Source organism: Bufo bufo, chromosome 5 (genome assembly GCF_905171765.1).
Source record: "Bufo bufo chromosome 5, aBufBuf1.1, whole genome shotgun sequence".
NCBI classification, from domain to species: domain Eukaryota; kingdom Metazoa; phylum Chordata; class Amphibia; order Anura; family Bufonidae; genus Bufo; species Bufo bufo.
This window is the reverse complement of record NC_053393.1, coordinates 268,356,609-268,383,228: the sequence shown is the minus strand read 5'-3', so window position 1 is coordinate 268,383,228 and position 26,620 is coordinate 268,356,609. Positions and strand designations below refer to the sequence as shown.

General features: G+C 46.1%; 1 protein-coding gene across 2 annotated transcripts in view; it reads right to left on the bottom strand.

Annotated features, from left to right (window-relative positions):
- Positions 1-26,620, bottom strand: part of SLC9A3 (solute carrier family 9 member A3) — a 481,978-nt gene that overhangs the window by 7,175 nt on the left and 448,183 nt on the right. For both annotated transcript variants that reach the window (XM_040433112.1, XM_040433113.1), the window contains one exon: positions 24,201-24,261. In XM_040433112.1, coding sequence (XP_040289046.1) covers positions 24,201-24,261 — 61 coding nt within the window. The remainder of the gene's footprint in view (positions 1-24,200; positions 24,262-26,620) is intronic.

Genomic DNA, 26,620 nt, shown 5'->3' with positions numbered 1-26,620 from the left:
AAAATTGCAAAGCTTCTGAAGCGTGATCATCGAACAATCAAGCGTTTCATTCAAAATAGTCAACAGGGTCACAAGAAGCGTGTGGAAAAACCAAGGCGCAAAATAACTGCCCATGAACTGAGAAAAGTCAAGCGTGCAGCTGCCAAGATGCCACTTGCCACCAGTTTGGCCATATTTCAGAGCTGCAACATCACTGGAGTGCCCAAAAGCACAAGGTGTGCAATACTCAGAGACATGGCCAAGGTAAGAAAGGCTGAAAGACGACCACCACTGAACAAGACACACAAGCTGAAACGTCAAGACTGGGCCAAGAAATATCTCAAGACTGATTTTTCTAAGGTTTTATGGACTGATGAAATGAGAGTGAGTCTTGATGGGCCAGATGGATGGGCCCGTGGCTGGATTGGTAAAGGGCAGAGAGCTCCAGTCCGACTCAGACGCCAGCAAGGTGGAGGTGGAGTACTGGTTTGGGCTGGTATCAAAGATGAGCTTGTGGGGCCTTTTCGGGTTGAGGATGGAGTCAAGCTCAACTCCCAGTCCTACTGCCAGTTTCTGGAAGACACCTTCTTCAAGCAGTGGTACAGGAAGAAGTCTGCATCCTTCAAGAAAAACATGATTTTCATGCAGGACAATGCTCCATCACACGCGTCCAAGTACTCCACAGCGTGGCTGGCAAGAAAGGGTATAAAAGAAGAAAATCTAATGACATGGCCTCCTTGTTCACCTGATCTGAACCCTATTGAGAACCTGTGGTCCATCATCAAATGTGAGATTTACAAGGAGGGAAAACAGTACACCTCTCTGAACAGTGTCTGGGAGGCTGTGGTTGCTGCTGCACGCAATGTTGATGGTGAACAGATCAAAACACTGACAGAATCCATGGATGGCAGGCTTTTGAGTGTCCTTGCAAAGAAAGGTGGCTATATGGGTCACTGATTTGTTTTTGTTTTGTTTTTCAATGTCAGAGTGTATATTTGTGAATGTTGATATGTTATATTGGTTTCACTGGTAAAAATAAATAATTGAAATGGGTATATATTTGTTTTTTGTTAAGTTGCCTAATAATTATGCACAGTAATAGTCACCTGCACACACAGATATCCCCCTAAAATAGCTAAAACTAAAAACAAACTAAAAACTACTTCCAAAAATAATCAGCTTTGATATTAATGAGTTTTTTGGGTTCATTGAGAACATGGTTGTTGTTCAATAATAAAATGAATCCTCAAAAATACAACTTGCCTAATAATTCTGCACTCCCTGTATAGCTCAGGCTGGATGAAACAGCCTAGCAAAAGGCACATAGGTAATGATTACTGTATAGCTTAGGCTAAATAAAGCAGCCAAAGGATTAGGCATTTTCTATTAGAGTGCCGGCGATGTGCGGTCCACAAATTGCGGAATGCACATTGCCGGTGTCCGTGTTTTGTGAATCCGCAAAACACTTACGGACGTGTGAATGGACCCTCATAGTAAAATTATTAAAGGTTACGTTTTATCTTCATGTATATTCCCCCAAAAAAACTGATCGAAGTGGGGTGTTATATACCAATATACTTTCTTTATAGTGCATTTGGGTACTGTATAGTGCATTTCCGCATGCGCAAAAATTATATTGCCGATATTTCGCATTGAAAAAAAAAAATTATGGAGATCGCAAATTCAAATAATACATCTGGTATGTCACTGTCCATGTTGTGGGACTATTTGTGCACTTCTAGTAATTATTTCTTGGCTGCAAATATGAGCTGAAGGTTTTTCAGGTTCGCCTGTCATTAAAATGAATGGGACCCGCCGCGGACTTTCGGTTCGCAAACATTCGCGAACTGTCCCGGCAGATGTTAGTCCATCACTAGCGCTGATATCCCGCAGCGCTGCTGCCCTCCCCCTCATTTGAATATCCGTCCTCCTCGATGTGATACGAAGAGGGAGGAATATCTCTTCCATGACGCCGCCTCCCTCGATCACATGGTATGCACATCATCGAGCCTCATGCATCGTCATGGGGCTTGGCAGTCATGTGATGCCTTGGGGGGAGGAGACGGTGGTCGCTGTGCATTGTTGGGTTAGTCACAGGACCCGGTCACATGAGATAGTCAGCTGATCGCTGAGGAGGCAGCCCAACGTGTTCAGCGTTTGCTTTAAAAAGGTGCCAGTTCACATGTGGGATCTTTGCTGCCACAAGCCACAACACAGCCGGCATTCATGTGGACTGAGACATGGGAGGCAGTCTCCATTGCTGCGCAGGGACAGGGAGGGTCTTATAGGTGTTCACCGGCCAGCTGGGTCATTTGGAAGTGCCTTGCCACCTCAAGACACATCCAGTGCAGGGTGAGACTAGTTTTCAGAGACCCAGTATTAGTCTCCCCCATCCCCAGCTCTGGGTCATCAATCGCGCAGCGTTATGGTGTATATTGCATATATTTAGGGATTTAACTGATCGAAATAAATGTTATGTTTTATGGTATCTCAGACTATATATATATATATATATATATATATATATATATATATATATATATATATATATATATATATATATATATATATATATATATAACTAAGAGCGTTGTGCTCTGATTGGATGCGCTCACAGCCAGGGAGAAGTGAACCGCCCCCAGCGAAACAGTGAGTCTCCGACTAGTATAACCGAGTCGGCTCATTATAATATAAGTTGCCGAAATCAACGGGGCCAACAGCGGACCAACGGCGGGGTCTTTGGGGGAAAAAAAAAGTGCCATGGCATCAGTAAGGGCTGCCCAATTAGGTAAGACCAAAATTAGACTAGGGCTAAACTGATGGAAGGTCCTCTTTAAAAGGGGTTGCAAGTAGTGTTGAGTGAGTCCGTACCGAACTTTGCGAGTTCGGGTACCCGGACCCGAACCCGAACTTTGACGGAAAAGTTTGGGCATTTAATAAAGCTTTTGAAAGGCTTCAGGGCAGCCAATCAACAAGGTTTTAAGCTGTGGACACGTAGAAGCCATCACAGCCATGCCTAGTAATGGCATGGCTGTAATTGGCCAGTGCATCATGTGACCCAGCCTCTATACAAACTGGATCACGTGTAGCACTGCACTCAGCTTTGAGTAGTGCAGGGACAGGAAGCAGGCAGCTGAAGCGAGAGAGAGTGTTAGGAATCTGGCTATTTGGTTTATGGGTGACCTATAATGATTTTTTTTGGGTGCAATACACCAGCTTTGCACCACTGACACAAAAATATAATCGTTAATCCGTCTTAGTTCGATGGGTGACATATACCCATTTTTGGTGTGAGATACACGTGCCAGGGATACACATATGTGACAGGGAAATTAATATAGTTAATTTGGGATGAGCGAACCCGAACTGTATAGTTCAGGTTCGTACCGAATTTTGGGGTGTCCGTGACACGGACCCGAACATTTTAGTAAAAGTCCGGGTTCGGTTCAGTGCTTTCTTGCCGCTTTTTGAAAGGCTGCAAAGCAGCCAATCAACAAGCGTCATACTACTTGCCCCAAGAGGCCATCACAGCCATGCCTACTATTGGCATGGCTGTGATTGGCCAGTGCAGCATGTGACCCAGCCTCTATTTAAGCTTGTCACGTAGCGCCGCACGCCACTCTGCTCTGATCAGTGTAGGGAGAGGTTGCAGCTGCTGTTAGGGCCAGATTAGACAGTGATTAACTCTGCAAAAACACTTAATTCAGTGATCGATCTACAGCTGTGGATCATTGAACTGCTGCTATTTAATTGCTCACTGTTTTTAGGCTGCCCAGAGCGTTTTTATGTCACTTTTTTCTTGGGTGATCGGCGGCCATTTTGTGTCTTGTGGTGCGCCAGCACAAGCTGCCACCAAGTCCATTTAACCATCAATAGTGTGGTTATTTTTTTTGCTATATCCTACATCAGGGGCTTGGCTGTGCTTGCTATTTTATTGAGGGGTAAAATACAATTGCCAAAATAGCAGTACCCTAAATCTGGTATTTCAGCTGTGGCTAGCCAATTGTAATACTGTCTGCTGTCTGCCGAAGCACAGTTTTTGTTCTGGGTTAAATACAATTCCCAACTTAGCAATTCCCTAAATAATTTTTTTCTGCTGTATCAGGCCAAGTTTAAATCGATCCATAAAAGGGTATATTAGATTTAAGGTGCGGATAGTGTCATCCTCAATAACTTCACGTGCTACCGTGCATTTCCAAGTTTATTCTGTCTGTAAACGTATACCTGTCACCCAGCGCCTAAATAATAGGCCTAAAATTTATATTCAGCTAAATCTGTGTTTATTGCTGAGGCTGGTCAATTCATTTAGTGTCCGCCAAAGCACAGTTTTTGTTCTGGGTTGAATACAATTCCCAACTTAGCAATTCCCAAAATATTTTTTTTCTGCTGTATCAGGCCAAGTTTAAATCGATCCATAAAAGGGTATATTAGATTTAAGGTGCGGATAGGGTCATTCTCAATAACTTCACACGCTACCGTGCATTTTCAAGTCTAATTCTGTCCGTAAACGTATACCTGTCACCCAGCACCTAAATAATAGGCCTACAATTTATATTCAGCTAAATCTGTCATTACTGTTGTGCCTGTATTAGTGTAATACGGTACCTAAATAGATAGCCAGATAGTGTTAGGTGCCTGTAAAAAAAAGGCCTGAATTTGAATTCAATACATTGGGCCAAATAATTTTTTTCTTATTGTGGTGAACGGTAACAATGAGGAAAACATCTAGTAAGGGATGCGGACGCGGACATGGTCGTGGTGGTGTTAGTGGACCCTCTGGTGCTGGGAGAGGACGTGGCCATTCTGCCACAGCCACACGTCCTAGTGAACCAACTACCTCAGGTCCCAGTAGCCAGCAGAATTTACAGCGATATTTGGTGGGGCCCAATGCCGTTCTAAGGATGGTAAGGCCTGAGCAGTTAAAGGCATTAGTCAATTGGGTGGCCGACAGTGGATCAAGCACGTTCACATTATCTCCCACCCAGTCTTCTGCAGAAAGCGCACAGATGGCGCATGAAAACCAAGCCCATCAGTCTGTCACATCACCCCCATGCATATCAGGGAAACTGTCTGAGCCTCAAGTTATGCAGCAGTCTCTTATGCTGTTTGAAGACTCTGCTGGCAGGGTTTCCCAAGGGCATCCACCTAGCCCTTCCCCAGGGGTGGAAGAGATAGAATGCACTAACGCACAACCACTTATGTTTCCTAATGATGAGGACATGGGAATACCACCTCAGCACGTCTCTGATGATGGCGAAACACAGGTGCCAACTGCTGCGTCTTTCTGCAGTGTGCAGACTGAACAGGAGGTCAGGGAGGAAGACTGGGTGGAAGACGATGCAGGGGGATGATGAGGTTCTAGACCCCACATGGAATTAAGGTCGTGCAACTGACTTTCAGAATTCGGAGGAAGAGGCAGTGGTGAGACCGAGCCAACAGCGTAGCAAAAGAGGGAGCAGTGGGCAAAAGCAGAACACCCGCTGCCAAGAGAGTCTGTCTGCTATTGGCCACCGCCATCTGGGACCCAGCCCCCCAAAGGCAGCTTCAAGGAGTTCCCTGGCGTGGCAGTTCTTCAAACAATGTGCCGACGACAAGACCCGAGTGGTTTGCACGCTGTGCCATCAGAGGCTGAAGCGAGGCATTAACGTTCTGAACCTTAGCACAACCTGCATGACCAGGCACCTGCATGCAAAGCATGTACTGCAGTGGAGTAAACACCTTAAAAACAAAGGAACTCACTCAGGCTCCCCCTGCTACCTCTTCTGCTGCTGCCGCCTCTGCCTCTTCCTCCGCCTCTGGAGGAACGTTGGCACCTGCCGCCCAGCAAACAGAGGATGTACCACCAACACCACCACCACCTCTGTCACCAAGCATCTCAACCATGTCACATGGCAGCGTTCAGCTCTCCATCTCACAAACATTTGAGAGAAAGCGTAAATTCCCACCTAGCCACCCTCGATCCCTGGCCCTGAATGCCAGCATTTCTAAACTACTGGCCTATGAAATGCTGTCATTCAGGCTGGTGGACACAGACAGCTTCAAACAGCTGATGTCGCTTGCTGTCCCACAGTATGTTGTTCCCAGCCGCCACTACTTCTCCAAGAGAGCCGTGCCTTCCCTGCACAACCAAGTATCCGATAAAATCAAGTGTGCACTGCGCAACGCCATCTGTGGCAAGGTCCACCTAACCACAGATACGTGGACCAGTAAGCACGGCCAGGGACGCTATATCTCCCTAACTGCACACTGGGTAAATGTAGTGGCGGCTGGGCCCCAGGCGAAGAGCTGTTAGACGCACGTCCTTCCGCCGCCAAGGATCGCAGGGCAACATTCTTTGCCTCCTGTTGCCTCCTCCTACTCTGCTTCCTCCTCCTCTTCTTCCACCTGCTCATCCAGTCAGCCACACACCTTCACCACCAACTTCAGCACAGCCCGGGGTAAACGTCAGCAGGCCATTCTGAAACTCATATGTTTGGGGGACAGGCCCCACACCGCACAGGAGTTGTGGCAGGATATAGAACAACAGACAGACGAGTGGTTGCTGCCGGTGAGCCTCAAGCCTGGCCTGGTGGTGTGCGATAATGGGCAAAATCTCGTTGCAGCTCTGGGACTAGCCGGTTTGACGCACATCCCTTGCCTGGCGCATGTGCTGAATTTGGTGGTGCAGAAGTTCATTCACAACTACCACGACATGTCAGAGCTGCTGCATAAAGTGCGGGCCGTCTGTGCGCGCTTCCGGTGTTCACATCCTGCCGCTGCTCGCCTGTCTGCGCTACAGCGTAACTTCGGCCTTCCCGCTCACCGCCTCATGTGCGACGTGCCCACCAGGTGGAACTCCACCTTGCACATGCTGGACAGACTGTGCGAGCAGCAGCAGGCCATAGTGGAGTTTCAGCTGCAGCACGCACGGGTCAGTCGCACTGCGGAACAGCACCACTTCACCACCAATGACTGGGCCTCCATGCGAGACCTGTGTGACCTGTTGCGCTGTTTCGAGTACTCCACCAACATGGCAAGGGGCGATAACGCCGTTATCAGCGTTACAATACCACTTCTATGTCTCCTTGAGAAAACACTTAGGGCGATGATGGAAGAGGAGGTGGCCCAGGAGGAGGAGGAGGAGGAGGAGGAAGAGGGGTCATTTTTAGCACTTTCAGGCCAGTCTCTTCAAAGTGACTCAGAGGGAGGTTTTTTGCAACACCAGAGGCCAGGTACAAATGTGGCCAGCCAGGGCCCACTACTGGAGGACGAGGAGGACAAGGATGAGGAGGAGGATGAGGATGAAGCATGTTCACAGCAGTGTGGCACCCAACGCAGCTTGGGCCCATCACTGGTGCGTGGCTGGGGGAAAACACAGGACGATGACGATACGCCTCCCACAGAGGACAGCTTGTCCTTACCTCTGGGCAGCCTGGCACACATGAGCGACTACATGCTACAGTGCCTGCGCAATGACAGCAGAGTTGCCCACATTTTAACGGGTGCGGACTACTGGGTTGCCACCCTGCTGGATTCCCGGTACAAAGACAATGTGCCCACCTTACTTCCTGCACTGGAGCGTGATAGGAAGATGCGCGAGTACAAGCGCACGTTGGTAGACGCGCTACTGAGAGCATTCCCAAATGTCACAGGGGAACAAGGGGAAACCCAAGGCGAAGGCAGAGGAGGAGCAAGAGGTCGCCAACGCAGCTGTGTCACGGCCAGCTCCTCTGAGGGCAGGGTTAGCATGGCAGAGATGTGGAAAAGTTTTGTCACCACGCCACAGCTAACTGCACCACCACCTGATACGGAACGTGTTAGCAGGAGGCAACATTTCACTAACATGGTGGAACAGTACGTGTGCACACCCCTCCACGTACTGACTGATGGTTCGGCCCCATTCAACTTCTGGGTCCTCTGTCTGGGTGCCGGGGCCTAAAAATATCTGACAATGGACTGTTCCAGTTTTGGGTGACATGAAGCATGATTCTCTGCTATGACATGAAGCCTGAATCTCTGTTATGGGACCTCTCTCCTCTGTCTGGGTGCCGGGGCCTAAATATATGACAATGGACTGTTCCAGTTTTGGCTGACGTGAAGCCTGATTCTCTGCTTATGACATGAAGACTGATTCTCTGCTGACATGAAGCCTGAATCTCTGTTATGGGACCTCTCTCCTCTGTCTGGGTGCCGGGGCCTAAATATAGGACAATGGACTGTTCCAGTTTTGGCTGACGTGAAGCCTTATTCTCTGCTATGACATGAAGACTGATTCTCTGCTGACATTAAGCCTGATTCTCTGCTATGGGACCTCTCTCCAATTGATATTGGTTAATTTTTATTTATTTTATTTTTATTTTTATTCATTTCCCTATTCACATTTGTTTGCAGGGGATTTAACTACATTTTTCTGCCTTTTGCAGCCCTCTAGCTCTTTCCTGGGCTGTTTTACAGCCTTTTTAGTGCCGAAAAGTTCGGGGCCCCATTGACTTCAATGGGGTTCGGGTTCGGGACGAAGTTCGGGTCGGGTTCGGATCCCGAACCCGAACATTTCCGGGAAGTTCGGCCGAACTTCTCGAACCCGAACATCCAGGTGTTCGCTCAACTCTATAGTTAATCTGTCTGTTAGTTCAGTGGGTGACATATTCCCATTTTTGGCGTGAGGTACACCTGCACTGCATACATGACAGGGAAATTAATATAGTAAATCTGTCTGTTAGTTCTGTGGGTGACATATACCAATTTTTGGTGTGAGATACACGTGCACTTTATATGTGACAGGGAAATTAATATAGTTAATCCGTCTGTTAGTTTGGTGGGTGACATATACCCATTTTTGGTGTGAGATACGCATGCTCTTTATATGCGGCAGGGAAATGAATATAGTTAATCTGACTGTTAGTTCGGCCGGTAACATATACCCATTTTTGGTGTGAGATACAAGTGCACTGCATATGTGACAGGGAAATTAATATAATTAATCTGTCTATTAGTTCCATGGGTGACATATTCCCATTTTTGGTGTGAGGTACACCTGCACTGCATACGTGACAGGGAAATTAATATAGTTAATCTGTTAGTTCGGTGGCTGATCTCAAAGAATGAGGAGAGCATCAAATAAGGGACGTGGCCCTGGTCGTGGTGCTGCTGGAGTTCCTGTTGCAGGGAGAGGACATTGTTGATCTCTGCCAGCTACACGCCCAAATGAAACACCTTCCTCAGGTGCACGTAGGCAACAGGACGTTCAGCATCATTTTGTAGGCCCGAAAACTGGTGTACGAATGGTGAGGCCAGAACAAGTAGAGGCAGTAGTAGATTGGATGGCTGACAGCGCCTCCAGTTCCTTCACATTGTCTCCAACCCCTGCTGAAACCGCAGAGTTGGCACCTGCAGCCCATGGGCATCTGTCTTTCACCTCACCCCCTTGCAAATCAGCCAAGCAGTCTGAGCCCCAAGTCATGCAGCAGTCACTTATGCTTTTTGATGACTCTGCTGGCGCGGTTTCCATGGGCCATCCACCAAGCCCTGCCCAAGAAGTGGAAGAGATTTAGTGCACTGATGCCCAACCACTTAAGTTTCAGGATGTGGACATGGGAGGACCACCGCAGCATGTCTCTGATGATAATGACGAAACACAGGGGCCAACTGCTGCGGTTTTCTGCCGTGTGCAGACCAGCAAGGAGGGCAGGGGTGAAGAGTGGGTGGAAGATGATGTGGAGGATGATGATGTCCTAGACCCCACATGGAATCAAGGTCATGCTAGTGACGTGTCCAGTTCTGAGGAAGAGGTGGTGGTCACACAGCGCCAGCCGCACTGCAAAAGAGGGAGCAGGGTGCAAAAGCAGAGTGGCCGTCCCCTAGCCAGTATGCCTGCTACTGCCCACCGCACCCAGGGACTGAGCACACCAAAGCCAGCTCCAAGGAGTTCCGTGGCGTGGCAGTTCTTCAGACAATGTGCTGACGACATGACGCGATTGGTTTGCACACTGTGCAATCAGAGCCTGAAGAGAGGCATAAATGTTCTAAACCTGAGCACCACCTGCATGACCGGACAGGAAGATTCCTCTTGTTCCCTCTTCTACTGCGGTCTCGGCCTCTTTCTCCCCCTCTGGAGCGACAGTGGCATCTGCCACCTTGCAAACAGAGGATGTGGCAGCAACAACACCACCTCCACCACAGTCATCCAGCATGTCCCCACTATCCCATGAAAGCGTTCAGCTGTCCATCGCCGAAACACTGGAGAGAAAGAGGAAATACCCCCCTACCCACCCACGATCCCTGGCCCTGAATGCCAGCATTTCAAAATTCCTGTCCATTGAAATGCGGTCATTCTGTCTGGTGGAGACAGAGACTTACTACTCAACCTACTACTCCACTTTGACCTCCGCCTCCTAGTTCAAGATTATTATTTTTTTCTATTTTATGTTATTTTAAGTCGTTTCCCTATCCACATTTGTTTGCAGGGCAACTGTCCTGTTCTTACCGCCATTTGCTTCCTTTTGCAGCCCTCTAGCCCCGACTATTTTACAGCTATTTCAGTGCACCAAAGTTCAGGACCCTATTGAATTCGGTTCGGGGTCAAGTTCGGGTCCCAAACCCGAACTTTGACCGGAAGTTCGTCCAAACCCGCCGAACATGAACATCCATGGGTCCACTCATCCCTAGTTGTAAGGTATTTAAAAATTTCTAATATTGTTATATCCTGTTGATGTACAGTCAATCTTTTCTTACTTGCGGGATAAAGAAATATGAGACTATTGTCTCTGAAAGATGGTTAACATTAGGGTTGCCACCCGGCTGGTATTTTAGTGAGCCTGCCGTGTCCAGTAATTTCTTTCTACTGGCAATATTAATTGCTGGTATTTTTCTACAAGGCATGTTACTAATAAGCGCTTCCATTGTGAAGCACTCATTAGTACAGCCTGTAACCCACCGACCACTTGTGTTAAGAAAAAAATAACTCACCTCCTCCATTTGCTCATGTTGCGGGGAACACTCGCTGCTGACTGGAGTACAGGACCTGCTATATGTCGTCACGCTGGGTGCAGTTCCTGTCCTGAGCTTCAAGTCAGCAGCGAGTGTTCACCATGGCACGAGCAAATGGAGGAGTTGAGTTTTTTTTGTTGTTTTTTTGCAGAAGCAAAGAAGGGGGGCACTAATAAGGGGCATCATTCTTACTGGGGGCATTATTCTTACTGGGGCATTAATGGGGGCTTTATTCTTACTGGGGTGCACTAATTGGGGCATTATTATTACTGGGGGCCACTAATGGGGCACTATTCTTACTGGGGGCACTAATGGGGGCATTATTCTTACTGGGGGAACTAGTGGGGGCATTACTATTACTGGGGGGCACTAATGGGGCATTATTCTTACTGGGAGCACTAACGGGGAGCATTATTTATACTGGGGGCACTAATGGGAGCATTATTCTTACTGGGGCAATAATGGGGCCATTACTATTATTGGGGGCACTATTGGGGGCATCATTATAGTTACTGGGGGTACTAACGGGGGCATTATTCATTCTGGGGTGCAGGTCCTTCACTCTAAGCCTCACAGACATACATAATTTTATACTAGGTTTCATAAAAATCCAGCTATTAATGACCCATATTAACCAACAGAAGTTCCCAGGTCCTTAATTTTTATGCTCACTAACATATTTTAGCCTCACTGGCATACACACAGCATTACACCAGGTTTCCATAATAACCCAAACCCAGCCCTTTTTCTTCAGTTATACTGTAGGGACACTGTGTCTCCCACTATTATGTGTCCACTGTGGATGTGACTATTATGTGGGCACTGTGGATGTCACTGTTAAAGTGCCCACATAACAGTGACATCTACAGTGCTCCCATAACAGCGACAGCCACAGTGCCCCCATAGCAGTGGGGGCTGTGGCTGTCACTGTTCTAAGAGCACTATAGATGTCACTTTTATGTGGGCACTTTAGATGTCACTGTTACGTGGGCACTGTAGATGTCACTGTTATGTGGGAACTGTAGATGTCACTGTTATGGGGCACTGTGGATATCACTCCTATGTGGGCTCTGTGGATGTCACTGTTATGGGTCTCTATGGATGTCACTATTATAGGGCTATTGTGGATGTTACTGTTATGGGGGTACTCTGGGTGTCACAGTTATGGAGGCTCTGTGGATGTCACTGTTATGGGTCTCTGTAGATGTCACTATTATAGGACCACTGTGGGTGTTACTGTTATTAAGGATCTGTTGATGTCACTGTTATGAGTCTCTGTAGATACCACTATTATAAGGCCATTGTACACAAAAACAAAAATATAAACACAACACTTTCGGTTTTACTCCCACTTTGCATGAGCTGAACTCAAAGATCTGAAACATTTTCTACATACACAAAAGACCCATTACTCTCAAATATTGTTCACAAATCTGTCTAAATCTGTGTTAGTGAGCACTTCTCCTTTTCTGAGATAATCCATCCCACCTCACAGGTGTGGCATATCAAGGTGCTGATTAGACAGCATCAATATTGCACAGGTGTGCCTTACAGTGCCCAATAAAAAGCCACTCTGAAATGTGCAGTTTGATCACACAGCACAATGCCACAGATGTTGCAATGTTTGAGGGAGCGTGCAATTGGCATGCTGACTGTAAGAATGTCTACCAGAGCTGTTGCCCGTGCAATGAATGGTCATTTCTCTACCATAAGCCGTCTCCAAAGGCATTCCACAAAATTTGGCAGTATATACAACCGGCCTCACAACCGCAGACCACGCGTAACCACACCAGCCCAGGACCTCCACATCCAGCATGTTCACCTCCATGATTGTCTGAGACCAGCCACCTGGACAGCTGCAGCAACAATTGGTTTGCATAACAAAAGAATTTCTGCACAAACTGTCAGAAACTGTCTCAGGAAAGCTCATCTGCATGCTCGTCGTCCTCATCGAGTTTTGAACCTGACTGCAGTTCGTCGCCGTAACCAACTTGAGTGGGCAAATGCTCACATTCAATGGCGTATGGCACGTTGGAGAGGCGTTCTGTTCACAGATGAGTTCCGGTTTTAACTGTTCAAGGCAGATGGCAGACAGCGTGTGTGGTGTCATGTGGGTGAGCGGTTTCCTGACGTCAACGTTGTGGATCGAGTGGCCCATGGTGGCGGTGGGGTTATGTATGCTATGGGCAGGCGTATATATTATGGACAACGAACACAGGTGCATTTTATTGATGGCATTTTCAATGCACAGAGATACTGTGACGAGATCCTAAGGCCCATTGTTGTGCCATTCATCCACGACCATCACCTCATGTTGCAGCATGATAATGGACAGCCCCATATTGCAAGGATCTGTACACAATTCCTGGAAGCTGAAAACATTCCAGTTCTTGCATGGCCAGCATACTCACTGGACATGTCACCCATTGAGCATGTTTGGGATGCTCTGGATCGGCATATACGACAGCGTGTTCCAGTTCCTGCCAATATTCTGCAACTTCGCACAGCTATTGAAGAGGAGTGGACCAACATTCCACAGGCCACAATCAACAACCTGATCAACTCTATGCGACAGAGATGTGTTGCACTAAGTGAGGCAAATGGTGGTGCCCCCCCCCCCCCCCCAGTAAGGCAATTTCAGAGTGTCCTTTTATTGTGGGCAGTCTAATCAGCACCTTGATATGCCACACCTGTGAGGTGGGATGGATTATCTTGGCAAAGGAGAAGTGCTCACTAACAGATTTAGACAGATTTGTGAACAATATTTGAGAGTAATGGGTCTTTTGTGTATGTAGAAAAATTTTCAGATCTTGGAGTTCAGCTCATGCAAAGTGGGAGCAAAACCAAAAGTGTTGCGTTTATATTTTTGTTCAGAGTAGATGTCACTGTTATAGGGTAGCTGTGGATGAAACTGTTATGGGGGCGCTGTAGATGTCACTGTTATGGGGGCACTGTGAATGTTCTCTTTTAACCACATACACAAACAACAAAGCAAAGCTGGGCCATTCTGCTAACGGTTGATAAATTTGGTGCATCTTTAACAGCTCTGTCTTGAGGTGTTACTCCACTTTCTATGCCTCTCTTTACTGGAGCTGGATTGTGATAATTTTTGCAACCTTTTAAAAAGTTATAGTTGATAAATCTGGCTTAAAGAGGACCTTTCATCGGTCCAAACATTGTAAGATAACCATCAGGCTGTGTAGAGCGGCGCCCCGGGATCTCACTGCACTTACTATTTTTCTGGGGCGCCGCTCCGTTCTCCCGCTATGTCCCCCGGTATTTTCACTGACTTGGTAACACTGGGAGGAGCCTGCCCTTTTTCTCCTGGGCGTTCCTTCTCCCAGGCTGTAGCGCTGTCCAATCACAGCACAGAGCTCACAGCCTGGGAGAAAAAAAAACTATATACACATATAGATGTGTATTACCATGTAGCTATAATGTGATGGGACTGACTGAAGGTTTCATAATAAATGTTGCATATACCTAAACAGCAAAGCTTTACTATTTAACAAGTTATAATTTAAGGATGACCTGTCACCACAAAATGCAATGTAATCTGCAGGCAGCGTGTTATAGATCTCGAGAAGATGACCAAATTGATATATAGTTTTGTTGGAAAATAGTAAAACCTGAAATTTTATACATTTAAATATTTGCTTTTCCACCTCCTGTGAACACCTATCAGCACAGGGAATATGTTTTATCAGTGACTGACAGCTCTCTCTGTATACACACCTAGGGCTCGTTAACACGAACGTGTGAAGTCCGTGCCCGTGCTGTGGACCGCAAATTGCGGTCTGCAATGCACGGGCACCATCCGTGGGGCAGCCACATGGGGATCGTGGACCCATTCACTTGAATAGGTCTGCGATCCCTCCGCTCCGCAAAAAGATAGAGCATGTTCTATCTTTTTGCGTTGCAGAGACACGGAACGGAACCTTATGAAGCACTCCGTAGTGCTTCCGTAGTGTTCCGTTCCATGCTTCCATTCCGCATCTCCGGATTTGCGGACACATTGAAGTGAATGGCCATGGAACAGTGCCGTGTTTTGCGGATCCGCAAATGCGGTCCGCAATACGGCAACGGGCAGCACACGTTCGTGTGAATGAGCCCTTACACATAGAATGCTTTCAGTCACTGATATCACTTCCCACTTGAGCAATAAAGTCAGAAATAGCAGAGATATAAATGCATAAATTACAGGTTTTACACCTGACACCTGCAGATTGCACTGCATTTTGTCACAGGTCCTCTTTAACATTGCAGTAACACAGTGAGCAACAGTAAAATAACCGATTTGGAATCAGTTAAGCATACAAGTCTCTCTTAGGTACTTAGGTAGATCAGATGTGTGACTCCTTTAACCCTTAGAGGACCCTGAGATTTTCCATTTTTGTATTTTTGTATTTCACTCCCCACCTTCCAATAGTCCTAACTTTTTTTCCCCCATTCACATAGCCTTACGAGAGCTTATTTTTTGCGGGACAAGTTGTACTTTCTAAGGCTACTTTCACACTAGCGTTCGGGTGTCCGCTCATGCGCACCGTTTGAAGGGGCTCACGAGCGGCCCCGAACGCATCCGTCTGGCCCCAATGCATTCTCAGTGGAGGCGGATCCACTGAGAATGCATCCGCCTGCCAGCGTTCAGCCTCCGCTCAGTGAGCGGACACCTGAACGCTGCTTGCAGCGTTCGGGTGTCCGCCTGGCCGTGCGGAGGAGAGCGGATCCGTCCAGACTTACAATGTAAGTCAATGGGGACGGATCCGCTTGAAGATGACACTATATGGCTCAATCTTCAAGCGGATCCGTTCCCCATTGACTTTCAATGTAAAGTCTGAACGGATCCGCTCAGACAACTTTCACACTTAGAAAATTTTCTAAGTTTTAATGCAGACGCATCCGTTCTGAACGGATGCGAACGTCTGCATTATCGGAGCGGATCCGTCTGATGAAACATCAGACGGATCCGCTCCGAACGCTAGTGTGAAAGTAGCCTAATGGCACCATTTACGGTTGCATACCATGTAGTGGGAAGCGGAAAAAAATTCCAAATGGGGTAGAATTGGAAAAAAAAGCAATTCTAACAAAGATTATATATTTTTTTTACACTGTACACTATGCGGTAAAATTGAACTGTTATCTTCATTCTCCAGGTCAGAACGGTTACAACGATACCACTTGTATATGTTTTCTTGCGTTTTGATACTGAAAAAAAATGTAGACCTTGAGAAATTTATTTTTCCTGTTACGCCATTTGCCGTATGCCATTAATATTTTTATTTTTTAATTGAATGGGCATTTTCGCACACGGTAATGCCCATGATGTTTATTTTTGTTTATTGGTTAAGTATTTTTATTTTAAGGAAAGGGGTTGATTTTTTCATTATATATATATATGTGTGTAAACACTTTAAAAACATATTTTTTTTACTTTTATTAAGTCACCTTGGAGACAATAACTAGCAATCATTAGATTGCCCATTGTGTTCATTGATGCCATCATTGAACACTTTATTTGCAATATAACAATACAATTCTGCCACCTAGTGGTCTGTATTGGTATATTCCTGAAATAGACTCCGAAGCTTGCTTGAGGCTTTGGGCTATTCCAGCAATGTAACAGGTTCCCCGATCTCAGCTGGGGAATGCTGTTACCGGAGCGGAAGCTTGCGGCTTCCACTTCCAGACTGCTCAGATCCCGTGGTCACATTTGCCTTATGGCTGATCGCATACATGTGCTGCAGGTCTCTGCTATTTAAAATAACAGAAATCCGGTGGCTATGGCTCCCGCTGCACGAACGGGTGCCTTGTTTAACCCTTTCACCCCCGGAGTTTTTTTTTTTTGCGTTTTCATTCTGCGCTCCCTGCCTTCCCAGAGCCATAACTTTTTTATTTTTCTGTTTAAATAGCCATATTATGAGGGCTTGATTTCTGCGGGACAAGTTGTACTTTCCAACGCCATCATTTAATATGATGTAGTGGGAAGCGGGGAAAAAATTCCAAATGGGGTGAAATTGCAAAAAAAAGCAATTCCACCACAGTTTTATGGTTTTTTTATTTACGACATTCGATGTACGATAAAAATGACCAGTTATTTTTATTCTACAGGGGAGTACGAATCCGACGATATCTTATATGTATAGTTTTTCTTGCGTTTTGATAGTGATAAAAAATTTGAATGTGGGAAAAAAATCTGTTTTATTTTTTTGTCTCCATATTTTGAACCCTATACCCATTTTGTAATTATGTGTACAGAGCTGTATGGGGGCTCATTTTTTGCGCGGGGTGATCTGAACTTTTCAATGATAGCATTCTGGCATGTGTATGACTTTTTGATCACTTTTTATTTAATTTTTTGCAGAAAATGAAGTGACCAAAAACTGCGAACTGGCCATTTGGATGCTTTTTTTCGTTTTGCCGTTTGCCGTATGGGGAATATATTTTTATATTTTTAAACTATGGGTGTTTTTGCACATTGCGACACCCATGATGTGTATTTTTTTAAAATTTCTAGTTCTTTATTTTATTTTGGGAAAAGGGGGGTTATTTGAATTTTTATGTTTTTTATGGTTTTAAAAACTTTTTTTTTTTTTTTTACACTATTTTATAGTTCCCTATGGGAACTATAACATGCAATCATTAGATTGCTATTCTCATAGACTCCAATGCACTAGCGTTGGAGTCTATGAGAAAATTGCTTGTTTCCTATGGAGCCCTATTACAGGCATGCGCTCCATAGAAAATACTATGCAGTAGCTTCCTGTTATTCACAAAGACAGGGGCTTCTGCACACAAGCTCCGGCTCCTCCGATCGCTGCACGGGGGAGCCGGAGCACCACCGGAAGCATGCGCTTTCGGTTTTCAGCACGCTCAGATGCCGTGGTCAGGATTGACCACGGCATCTGAGGAATTAAATGACCATTATCGGCATTACTGAAGGGGTTGACACTCTTCTAGGTTTTCTGTACAACACAGTCTCGGTACTCAATTAAACAATCTATGATGTCTTAGTTAATTATGCCATTTGTACACCAGTTGACTCCTGTTTTTTGTTGAACTCCTCAAGAGACACAAGTTAGTAGTAGTTTTTATGCTTCTCACATTGAGCCAGGAGGTGTAAGTCAGAGTAGACGAGGAGATGGTGGACCTGGCGGTGTAGGTGGAAAAGGTGGGGGGGGGGGGGCCAACACGGTTTCTGTTTTGTTCTTTTAAATGTGTCTGCCATTTCTTGGAGTGCGGCCGATATACTTCTCTACTATACCAATATGAGACATAATAATCTTGTGCCAGAAGGCGGAGGTCCAAGTGGAGGAGGTGGACATCACGGTGTAGGCGGAAGAGGAGGTGGAGGAGGTAGGCAACATATTTTTTTAATATTTTTTTTTTTCCCTTACATTTATTGAATTTTTTGGGGGTTTGTAGAGGTGCCAAAACAGCACAAACTGTGCTGGAGTATAACAATGGCTGGGTGTGGCCGGTATACTTCTCTACTCTGTCAATATAATACATAATAGTCTTGAGCCAGGAATTGGCGGTCCAAGTCGAGGAGGAAGCGGACATGGTGGTGCAGACGGAAGATGCAGAGGAGGGGGACGTGGCGGAAGAGGCCTGTAGGACCCATGTCTGGTTCATTTTAATGAATGTGAGCTTGTCCACATTGGCTGTGGACAGGAGGATGCGCCTGTCCCTGATCAGCCCCCTGCTATGCTAAACACACGTTTGGACAATACACTTGGTGCAGGGCAGGCCAGTGCCTCCAAGGCATATAGGGCAAGCTCAGGTCATGTGCTCAGTTTGGAGACCCAGAAGTTAAATGGGGCAGACTTATCAGTCAGTACATGCAGACGTGTGCAAACATACTGTTCCACCATGTTGCTGAAATGCTGCCTCCTACTATGATGGTCTGTATCAGATGGTGCTGCTGGATGTTGTGGCGTGCTAACAAGTTTTTCCACATCTCGGCAATGCTAACCCTCCCTTCTAAGGTGCTGGCGGTGTCCCAGCTGCGTTGGCGACTTCCTCCTCCTTCTCTGCCTCTGCCTCGTGCTTCCACTGAGCCCCAGCTGTCAGGTGGGTACGTCATCAGTAGCGCATCTACCAGCGTGCGCTGGTAATCGCGCATCTTCTGATCAACCTCCAGTGATGGAAGTAAGGATGGCAAATTGTACTTGGAGCGATGATGCAGCAGAGTGGCCACCCAGTAATCAGCACTGGTAAGAATGAGGGCAACTCGGCGGTAGTTGCGCAGGCACTGCAGTATATAGTCGCTCATGTGTGCCAGGCTGCCCAGAGGCAACGACATGCTGTCCTCAGTGGGAGGTGTATTGTCTGTGTCCTCTGTATCCCCCCCAGCCACGCTCCAGTGATGCCTGCGAGCTGATTTGGGTGCCACCCTGCTGTAAACACGGATTTTCCTCCTCCTCCTCCGATGCTGTGCCCTGGCTGGACAGTTGTGTACTTGGCTGCTGTTGGTGCAGGAATCCACCCTCCAAGCCACCTGTGGATGAGTGGTCTGATAACCATGGGAATGATTCCTGTTCCTCCTCCTCCTCTTCCTCCTGTGCCGTATCCACATCCATCATCGCCCAAAACGTTTTCAAAAGGAGACTTAGAAGTTGGATAGTAACGCTGAGGACTGTGGTGGAGTACTCGAAACAGCATAACATGGCACATACGTCCCACATGGAGGCCCACTTGCTGGTGGTGAAGTGGTGCTGTCCTGCAGAGTGACTGACCTGTGTGTGCTGCAGCTGAAACTCCACTATTGCCTGCTGCAACTCGCACAGTCTCTCCAGCATTGGCAAGGTGGAGTTCCACTTTGTGGGTACATCGCATTTGAGGCAGTGAGCGGGATGGCAGAAGTTACACTGCAGCGCAGACAGGCGAACAGCAGCAGGGTGAGAACGCCAAAAGTGCGCACAGACAGCCCGCACTTCCTGCAGCAGCTCTGACATATTGGAGTAAATTTTCAGGAACATCTGCACCACCAAATTCAGCACATGCGCCAGGCAACAGATGTGCGTCAAACCGGCTAGGCCCAGAGCTGCATTCGCCCGTTGTTGCACACCACCAGGCGAGGCTTGAGGTTCAGCGGAACCAACCACTCATCAGTCTGTCAAACATATGTGTTTCAGAGCAGCCTGCTGTCATTTCCCCCTGGCTTTGCTGAAGTTGGTGATGCAGGCTTTGTGCTGACGTGATGAGGAGGCGGTAAAGGAGGAACAAATTGAGGAAGTGGAGAGGATGAGGCAACAGGAGGCACCAAGAAATGTCCATAAATCCTCTGTGGCAGTAGGACATGCTCCAAACTGCTTTCCGCCACAGGCCCAGCCACCACTACATTTACGCAGTGGGTAGGTAGGGAGATATATAACGTCCCTGCCCGTGCTTACTGGTCCACATATCGGTGGTTATGTGGACCTTGCCATTGATAGCATAGCGCAGCGCACACCTAATTTTTTTCCGTCACTTGTTCGTGCATGGCAGGGACTTCTCGCCTGGAAAAGTAGTGGCGGCTAGGATCCACGTACCATGGGACAGCCACCTTCATTAAGTTTTTAAAACTGTCTGTCTCCACTAGATGGAATGGCAGAATTTCAAAGGCCAGGAATTTTGAAATTATGGCATTCAGGGCCAGGGATCGTAGGTGGGTACTTCCTCTTTCTCACCAGTGTTTGTGGGATGGACAGCTGAACGTTTCCATGGGACAATGTGGAGATGCTCGGTGACACTGATGGTGGTGGTGGTGTTGCTGTCACATCCTCACTTTGAGGGATGCCAGGTGGCCCTGTTGCTCCAGAGGGGGAGCAAGAGGCCGAGACCACAGCAGAAGATGGAGCAGGAGGAGCCTCAGATCTTTTGTGGTTTTTCAGGTGTCTACTCCACTGCAGCTTGCGCTTTGCAGTTAGATTCCTGGTCATGCTGGTGGTGCTCAGGATTAGAAAATGTTTGCCTCGCTTTAGGCTCTGACTATGTAGCATGCAAACCACCCATGTCTTGTAATCAGCACATTGCCTAAGGAACCGCCAAGCCAGGGAACTCTTTTGAGCTGGCTTTGGTGTGCTCTGTCCCTCGGCACGCTGGGTAGTGGCAGGCATACTGGCTGGGGCTGCCGCAGTGCTTTTGCACTCTGCTCCCTTTTTTTCAGTGTGGCTGGTGCTGCGTGATCCCCACCTCTCCCTCCGAACTGCACAGTTACTCGGATGACCTGGATGCCATGTGAGGTCTAGGACCTAACCATCCTTCACATCATCTTCCACCAACTCCTCATCCCTGCCCCCCTTGCTGGTCTGCACAGTACAGAAAGCCACAGCAGTTGACACCTATGTTTCGTCATCATCATCAGAGACGCACTACGATGGTTCTACCACATCCTCATCCTCAAACATAAGTGGTTGGGCATCAGTCCACTTCTGGGTCAGGATTAGGTGGATGGCCCACGCAAACCCAGCCAGCAGAGTCATCAAAAAGCATAAGTGACTGCTGCATGACTTGGGGTTCAGACTGCTTGGAACTGGAGGCACTGTCAATCATCCAATTTACTACCGCCTCTACTTGTTCTGGCCTCACCATTCGTACAGCGGTATTCGGGCCTACAAAATGGAGCAGAACGTCCTGACACCTGCATGCACCAGAGGAAAGTGTAGCTGGCAAAGATTGACAATGTCCTCTCCCTACAGCAGGGGCTCCAACACTAGCAGCACCACGACCATTGACATGTCCCCTATTTGATGCTCTCCTCATTTTTTTACAGTCTCCCACCAAATTGGCTGCCAGACGAACAATAGTATTTCTGTGTCACGGGTGCAAATGATTTTTTGTTCAATTGTTTTGTAGCTCAAGTAAATGGCTATAGGTCACCGATTGAATTAACAGAAATATTAACTATTGTATCTGTGTCACGGATGCAGATAAGGTGTAACTCCATTCCAAAAAAGGCGTTATGTCACCGACACAATTAAAGGGTAATTGTCATGTTTTCCTAAAAAAAATAATTTTTTTTGCATATGTTACTGCTGCAGCAGCATTATGCATAAAGAAAACTTTAGTTTCTTCACATACCACTGTTTTCCTTGAGTTTTTCCCTTAGTTATGGCTGTATATTTACAATATGAGGACCTTCTCAAGATGGCTCCTCTGCCAGTTCTCTGAGGCCAAAACTGCTTTCTCGCACTTCCCATACACACTTGCTGTAGCCAGCAGCTCCCTGCCAGCCAATCAGATTGGATTACTGAGAGACACGCCTCCTCACTCTGAAGCCTAACCCCCCCCCTCTGTCTTATGTTTACATTAAGTTGGGAGACAGACGAGCCCTAGTAACGGTCTTTTAAGGGAGCAGTGGAAAGGGACAGAGGACATTAATGAAAGCTGGTATTATAAGGTAATGACAGATCTTTTGACAATCATTGACAGACTAACTCAGGTATACATGAGCTCTAATAAACTAGCAAATAAAAAAAAATATGACAGTTACCCTTTAATAGACTGATTAACTGTCTTATAACTGTAACACAGATGAAAATGCGGTGTTGTGAACCCACAAAATGCCTTTATGTCACCGACACAATTAACATACTAATTAACTATTGTATTTCTGTGTCATGGGTGCAATGAAGTGTCTTGCACCCCAAAAAATGGCTATAGGTCAACCACAGAAATAACAGAAAGATTAACTACGGTATTTCCGTGTCATGGATGCAGATGATGTGTATCTCCCTCCCAAAAAAGGTGTTATGTCACCGACACAATTAACATACTAATAAATTTTGAACCTCAAAAAATAGCTATAGGTCACCCACAGAATTAACAGCCCGATTAAGTATTGTATTTCTGTAAAACTGGTGCAAAGGTGTTGTATTGCACCCACATAAATGCCTACTGGTCACCCACAGACTTCTTAAAAACAATGAATGCCTAACACCGTAGCAGCAGCATCCTGTCCCTACACTAGTCAGAGCAGAATAGCAGCGCAACAAGTGATCCCGCATTTATGCATGCAGGGTCACATGGTGCACAGGCCAATCACAGCCATGCCAATACTAGGCATGACTGTGGTGGCTTCCAAGTACCCACAGCTTAAAAGTTTGTTGATTGGCTGCGCTGCAGTCTTTCAACAAACTTTATTTAAAATCAGAACACCGACTGTGTAATGGGAAGACAATTGAGATTGTGGGAAGATATTTGAGAAGCCCAGAAATTGGGCAGTCTGATGTAAAGCAGAATCCTGTGTAGGGATGAGCGATCCTGAACCATGCTATTTGGGTTTGTACCGAACACGGTCACTGGCGCAAAGCCAATGCCTGTGTTGCGGTTCCCGGACACCGTAATGTTCACTAAGAACCTGAACAGTGCGGTCCGGGATCGCTCAACCCTACAAAGGATCCTGCTTTATATCAGACCAGACTGCCCACTTTCTGGGCTTCTCAAATGTCTTCCCACAGGAACCCGTTTATCCTCTGTAGCATCCTCTAGCACAGGCTACATATTCCCCCATATTTATAGAAATTCCCAGAAACTTTAGAAATTGTAAACCTATAGACTGTCGTCCACATGATCCGTATTCATAAAGATTATGGTTGAGGTCTCATTACTTCATTGAGGTTTTTTTATTAGCTAGTATCTGCTGATACAGAACAGAAACTGTATCTCCAGCTGACTTCCACTTGGTGGCTTATTAGCCCAAAAAATCTCATCAGTTTAATATATTCCTGGGAATTCTCATATAGTCTCAATTTCATTCATCCTTTCTATTATCGATGATTAAAATCTGTCAGATTTAAGCCAATTTGGGGTCTCCTAACATCTCATATCCTACAGTAGCTATCAAGTGGGCCCAGTCCCATTCCAGAATTCTTCATCTATTTTATACCATTGGGACAAGACTGACTAAATTTTAAGATCATTCCATTAAAAGTAAAAAGACCTCTTTAATGGTTGATGGAAGACAAGAATCTTCTCAAGGGCCCCATATACACAACCATACTTTTGTTCTGCATCCAATCCACATTTTGTAAGGATTGGATGCAAAAAACTTTAATTACAATGGGACTGCAAAAAAAATGCAGAGAGCTCATTGTGTGCCATTATAATCAACCTTGAATGCTCAAAAAGACCATAATAATTCCCCCGCCTCCACTTCATTAATAATAATTAAATGCAACACTAAGGGCATTGATGGCATAGCTCATAAACCCCTCTAGCTCCAAGAACTGGTATTTCAAGTTATGATTTAAAAAAAATTATTTCCCCATATTTACCATGTAGTTTGTTTTCATAAGGAACACCTCCATTCTGTAGCATTGCTATGCTGCTGCTTCTCTATATAAAAAGAAAAAATGAAATGTATAATTATAGTGTATTAGTTGAATAACTTGACATGATACAATAAGAGATAGATAGGATTACTCTACTAACCAGACACAGAAATGGTCCAATGATTTATCTTCCACTACCACCAGTACTTTGTAAATTTGAGAGATTCCTTATTCCCCACAATACACCTATTAAGAAACCATTGCCTCGCAAAGGAACCATAGGGTCTTTTAACCCTAGGTCCACTGCAGGCAAATTCTAGTCATAAAAATTCCAATGTTTTTAAACTGGATATCATTTCCATTTCTAAAGCTCCATCATCACTGAGAAATTTAGTAGATACTTCCCTACTCCATTTACCTGATTTCAGAGTCAATAGTGTGTTCAAACGTCTTAACTTGATAAATATTACATTCACATCATCTCCTGTAGTAAATACTAGTGTTGGGTGAGCATGCTCGGCTGAACACTAACTTTACTCGAGCATCGCGATGCTCGGCACATCGCGGTGTTCGGCCGAATACCACGTGTGCTCGAACATGATGCTTGAGTCTCCTCCCTGCACGTTTGTTGGCTGCTACGCAGCCAATAAACTTGCAGGTAAGTACTGCCATTCACTGTAATGCCGTAGCCATGTTGGCTACTGGCATTACAGTGATTGGCTGGCCGGAACGTGTCATCGGGTGCTTTATAGCACCCGATGACACGTGTTTGGCTCAGTCTTAGTCAGGGAGAGCTGGAGAGCAGAACGGAGAGATAGTGTAGGGAGTGAAATAGGAATATTTTAGCTTTTATACTTGTTATAGACCCAAAAGTCCTTTTAAGGACTATTGTGTGTGGCAGCAATATATATTTTTAGTGCAACCTGCACTAAATTGCTAAAACTTGTTAGAGACCCAAAAGTCCTTTTAAGGACTATAGTTGTATCTGGCAGCAATATATATTTTTAGCGCAACCTGCGCTAAATAGCTTGCAATTGTTTGGCCTCTGCAGACAGCGACATTATCTGTGCTACATCTCCTGTCTAACGTGTGCGCGGCCTAAAAATATCTGTGACATCTAGTGTACTTTTTCTGTAGACTGTGTCCGCTGCGGACGGTTACATTACCTGTGCTACATCTCCTGTATAACGTTTGCGTATTCGAAATATCAGTGACATTCAGTAAAAAATTTTTGCTGCTGGTGGCTTGCGACATTACCTGTGCTACATCTCCTGTATAACGTTTGCCCATCCTAAATATCAGTGACATTATTTCAGTGTAATTTTTTATTAGCCGCTGGTGACAGCAACATTACATGCGCTGTACCTCCTGTATAACGTTTGTGCAATCTAAATATCAGTGACATTCATTCAGTGTCATTTTTTATTAGGTGGTGGTGACAGCGGCATTACTTGCGATATACCTCCCGTTTAACGTGTGCACATCCTAATATCAGTGTGCACATCCTAAATATCAGTGTATTCATTCAGTGCATTTTTTTATTAGGCAGTGGTGACAGCGACATTACTTGCGCTATACCTCCTGTATAACGTTTGTGCATCCTAACTTTCAGTGACATTCGTTCAGTGTAATTTTTTATTAGGCGGTGGTGACAGCGACATTGCTTGCGCTATACCTCCTGTTTAATGTGTGTGCATCCTAAAAATATTGGTGACATTCTATGTACTTTATTTGCGCATACACTTACAAAACCTGCACTACTGTACGTGTGACATACTTGCGCATATATGCGCAAGGCAAGCAGTAAGGAACGGGAATAGTGGCCGTGCTGCTGATGGTGCACGCAGAGGCAGTGGCCCTGGGTGCGGTGAAACTGTGCCTGCTGCCAGAGCACAGGAAACACACTCAACCATGATACCTAGCTTCATGTCCCAGTTTTCAGGGTGGCGCAGGACACGCCTCTCGAAGTCAGACCAGTGTGACCAGGTGGTCGGTTGGATTGCAGCAGATAATGCTTCATGTCTTCCACAAAGTCCAGTCTCAGTAGCCAAGAGTCTGGTCAACAGAATCCTCACCCTGATACTTCTTCCACCCACCATGAAGAATCTTGGCAAACCAGTGATCCCATACTCGGATATTCCGAGGAGCTCTTTTCATCGACATTCCTTAATTTGGGCCTCTCGCTAAGCCCGCTTGAAGAGGGACATGAGGAGATCTTGTGCCCTGATTCCCAAACTCTGGAGCATCCACAGTCAGAGTTCGATGACGGTGGGGAACGGCAATTAGTGTTTCATGAGGTGGATGATGATGATGATGATGATGATGAGACACAGTTGCCAATAAGTCAACCGCAATTAATCTCTCAAGAGGTTCATGATAAGGATGAGACACAGTTGTCAATAACTAAAGTTGTTGTTAGGTCA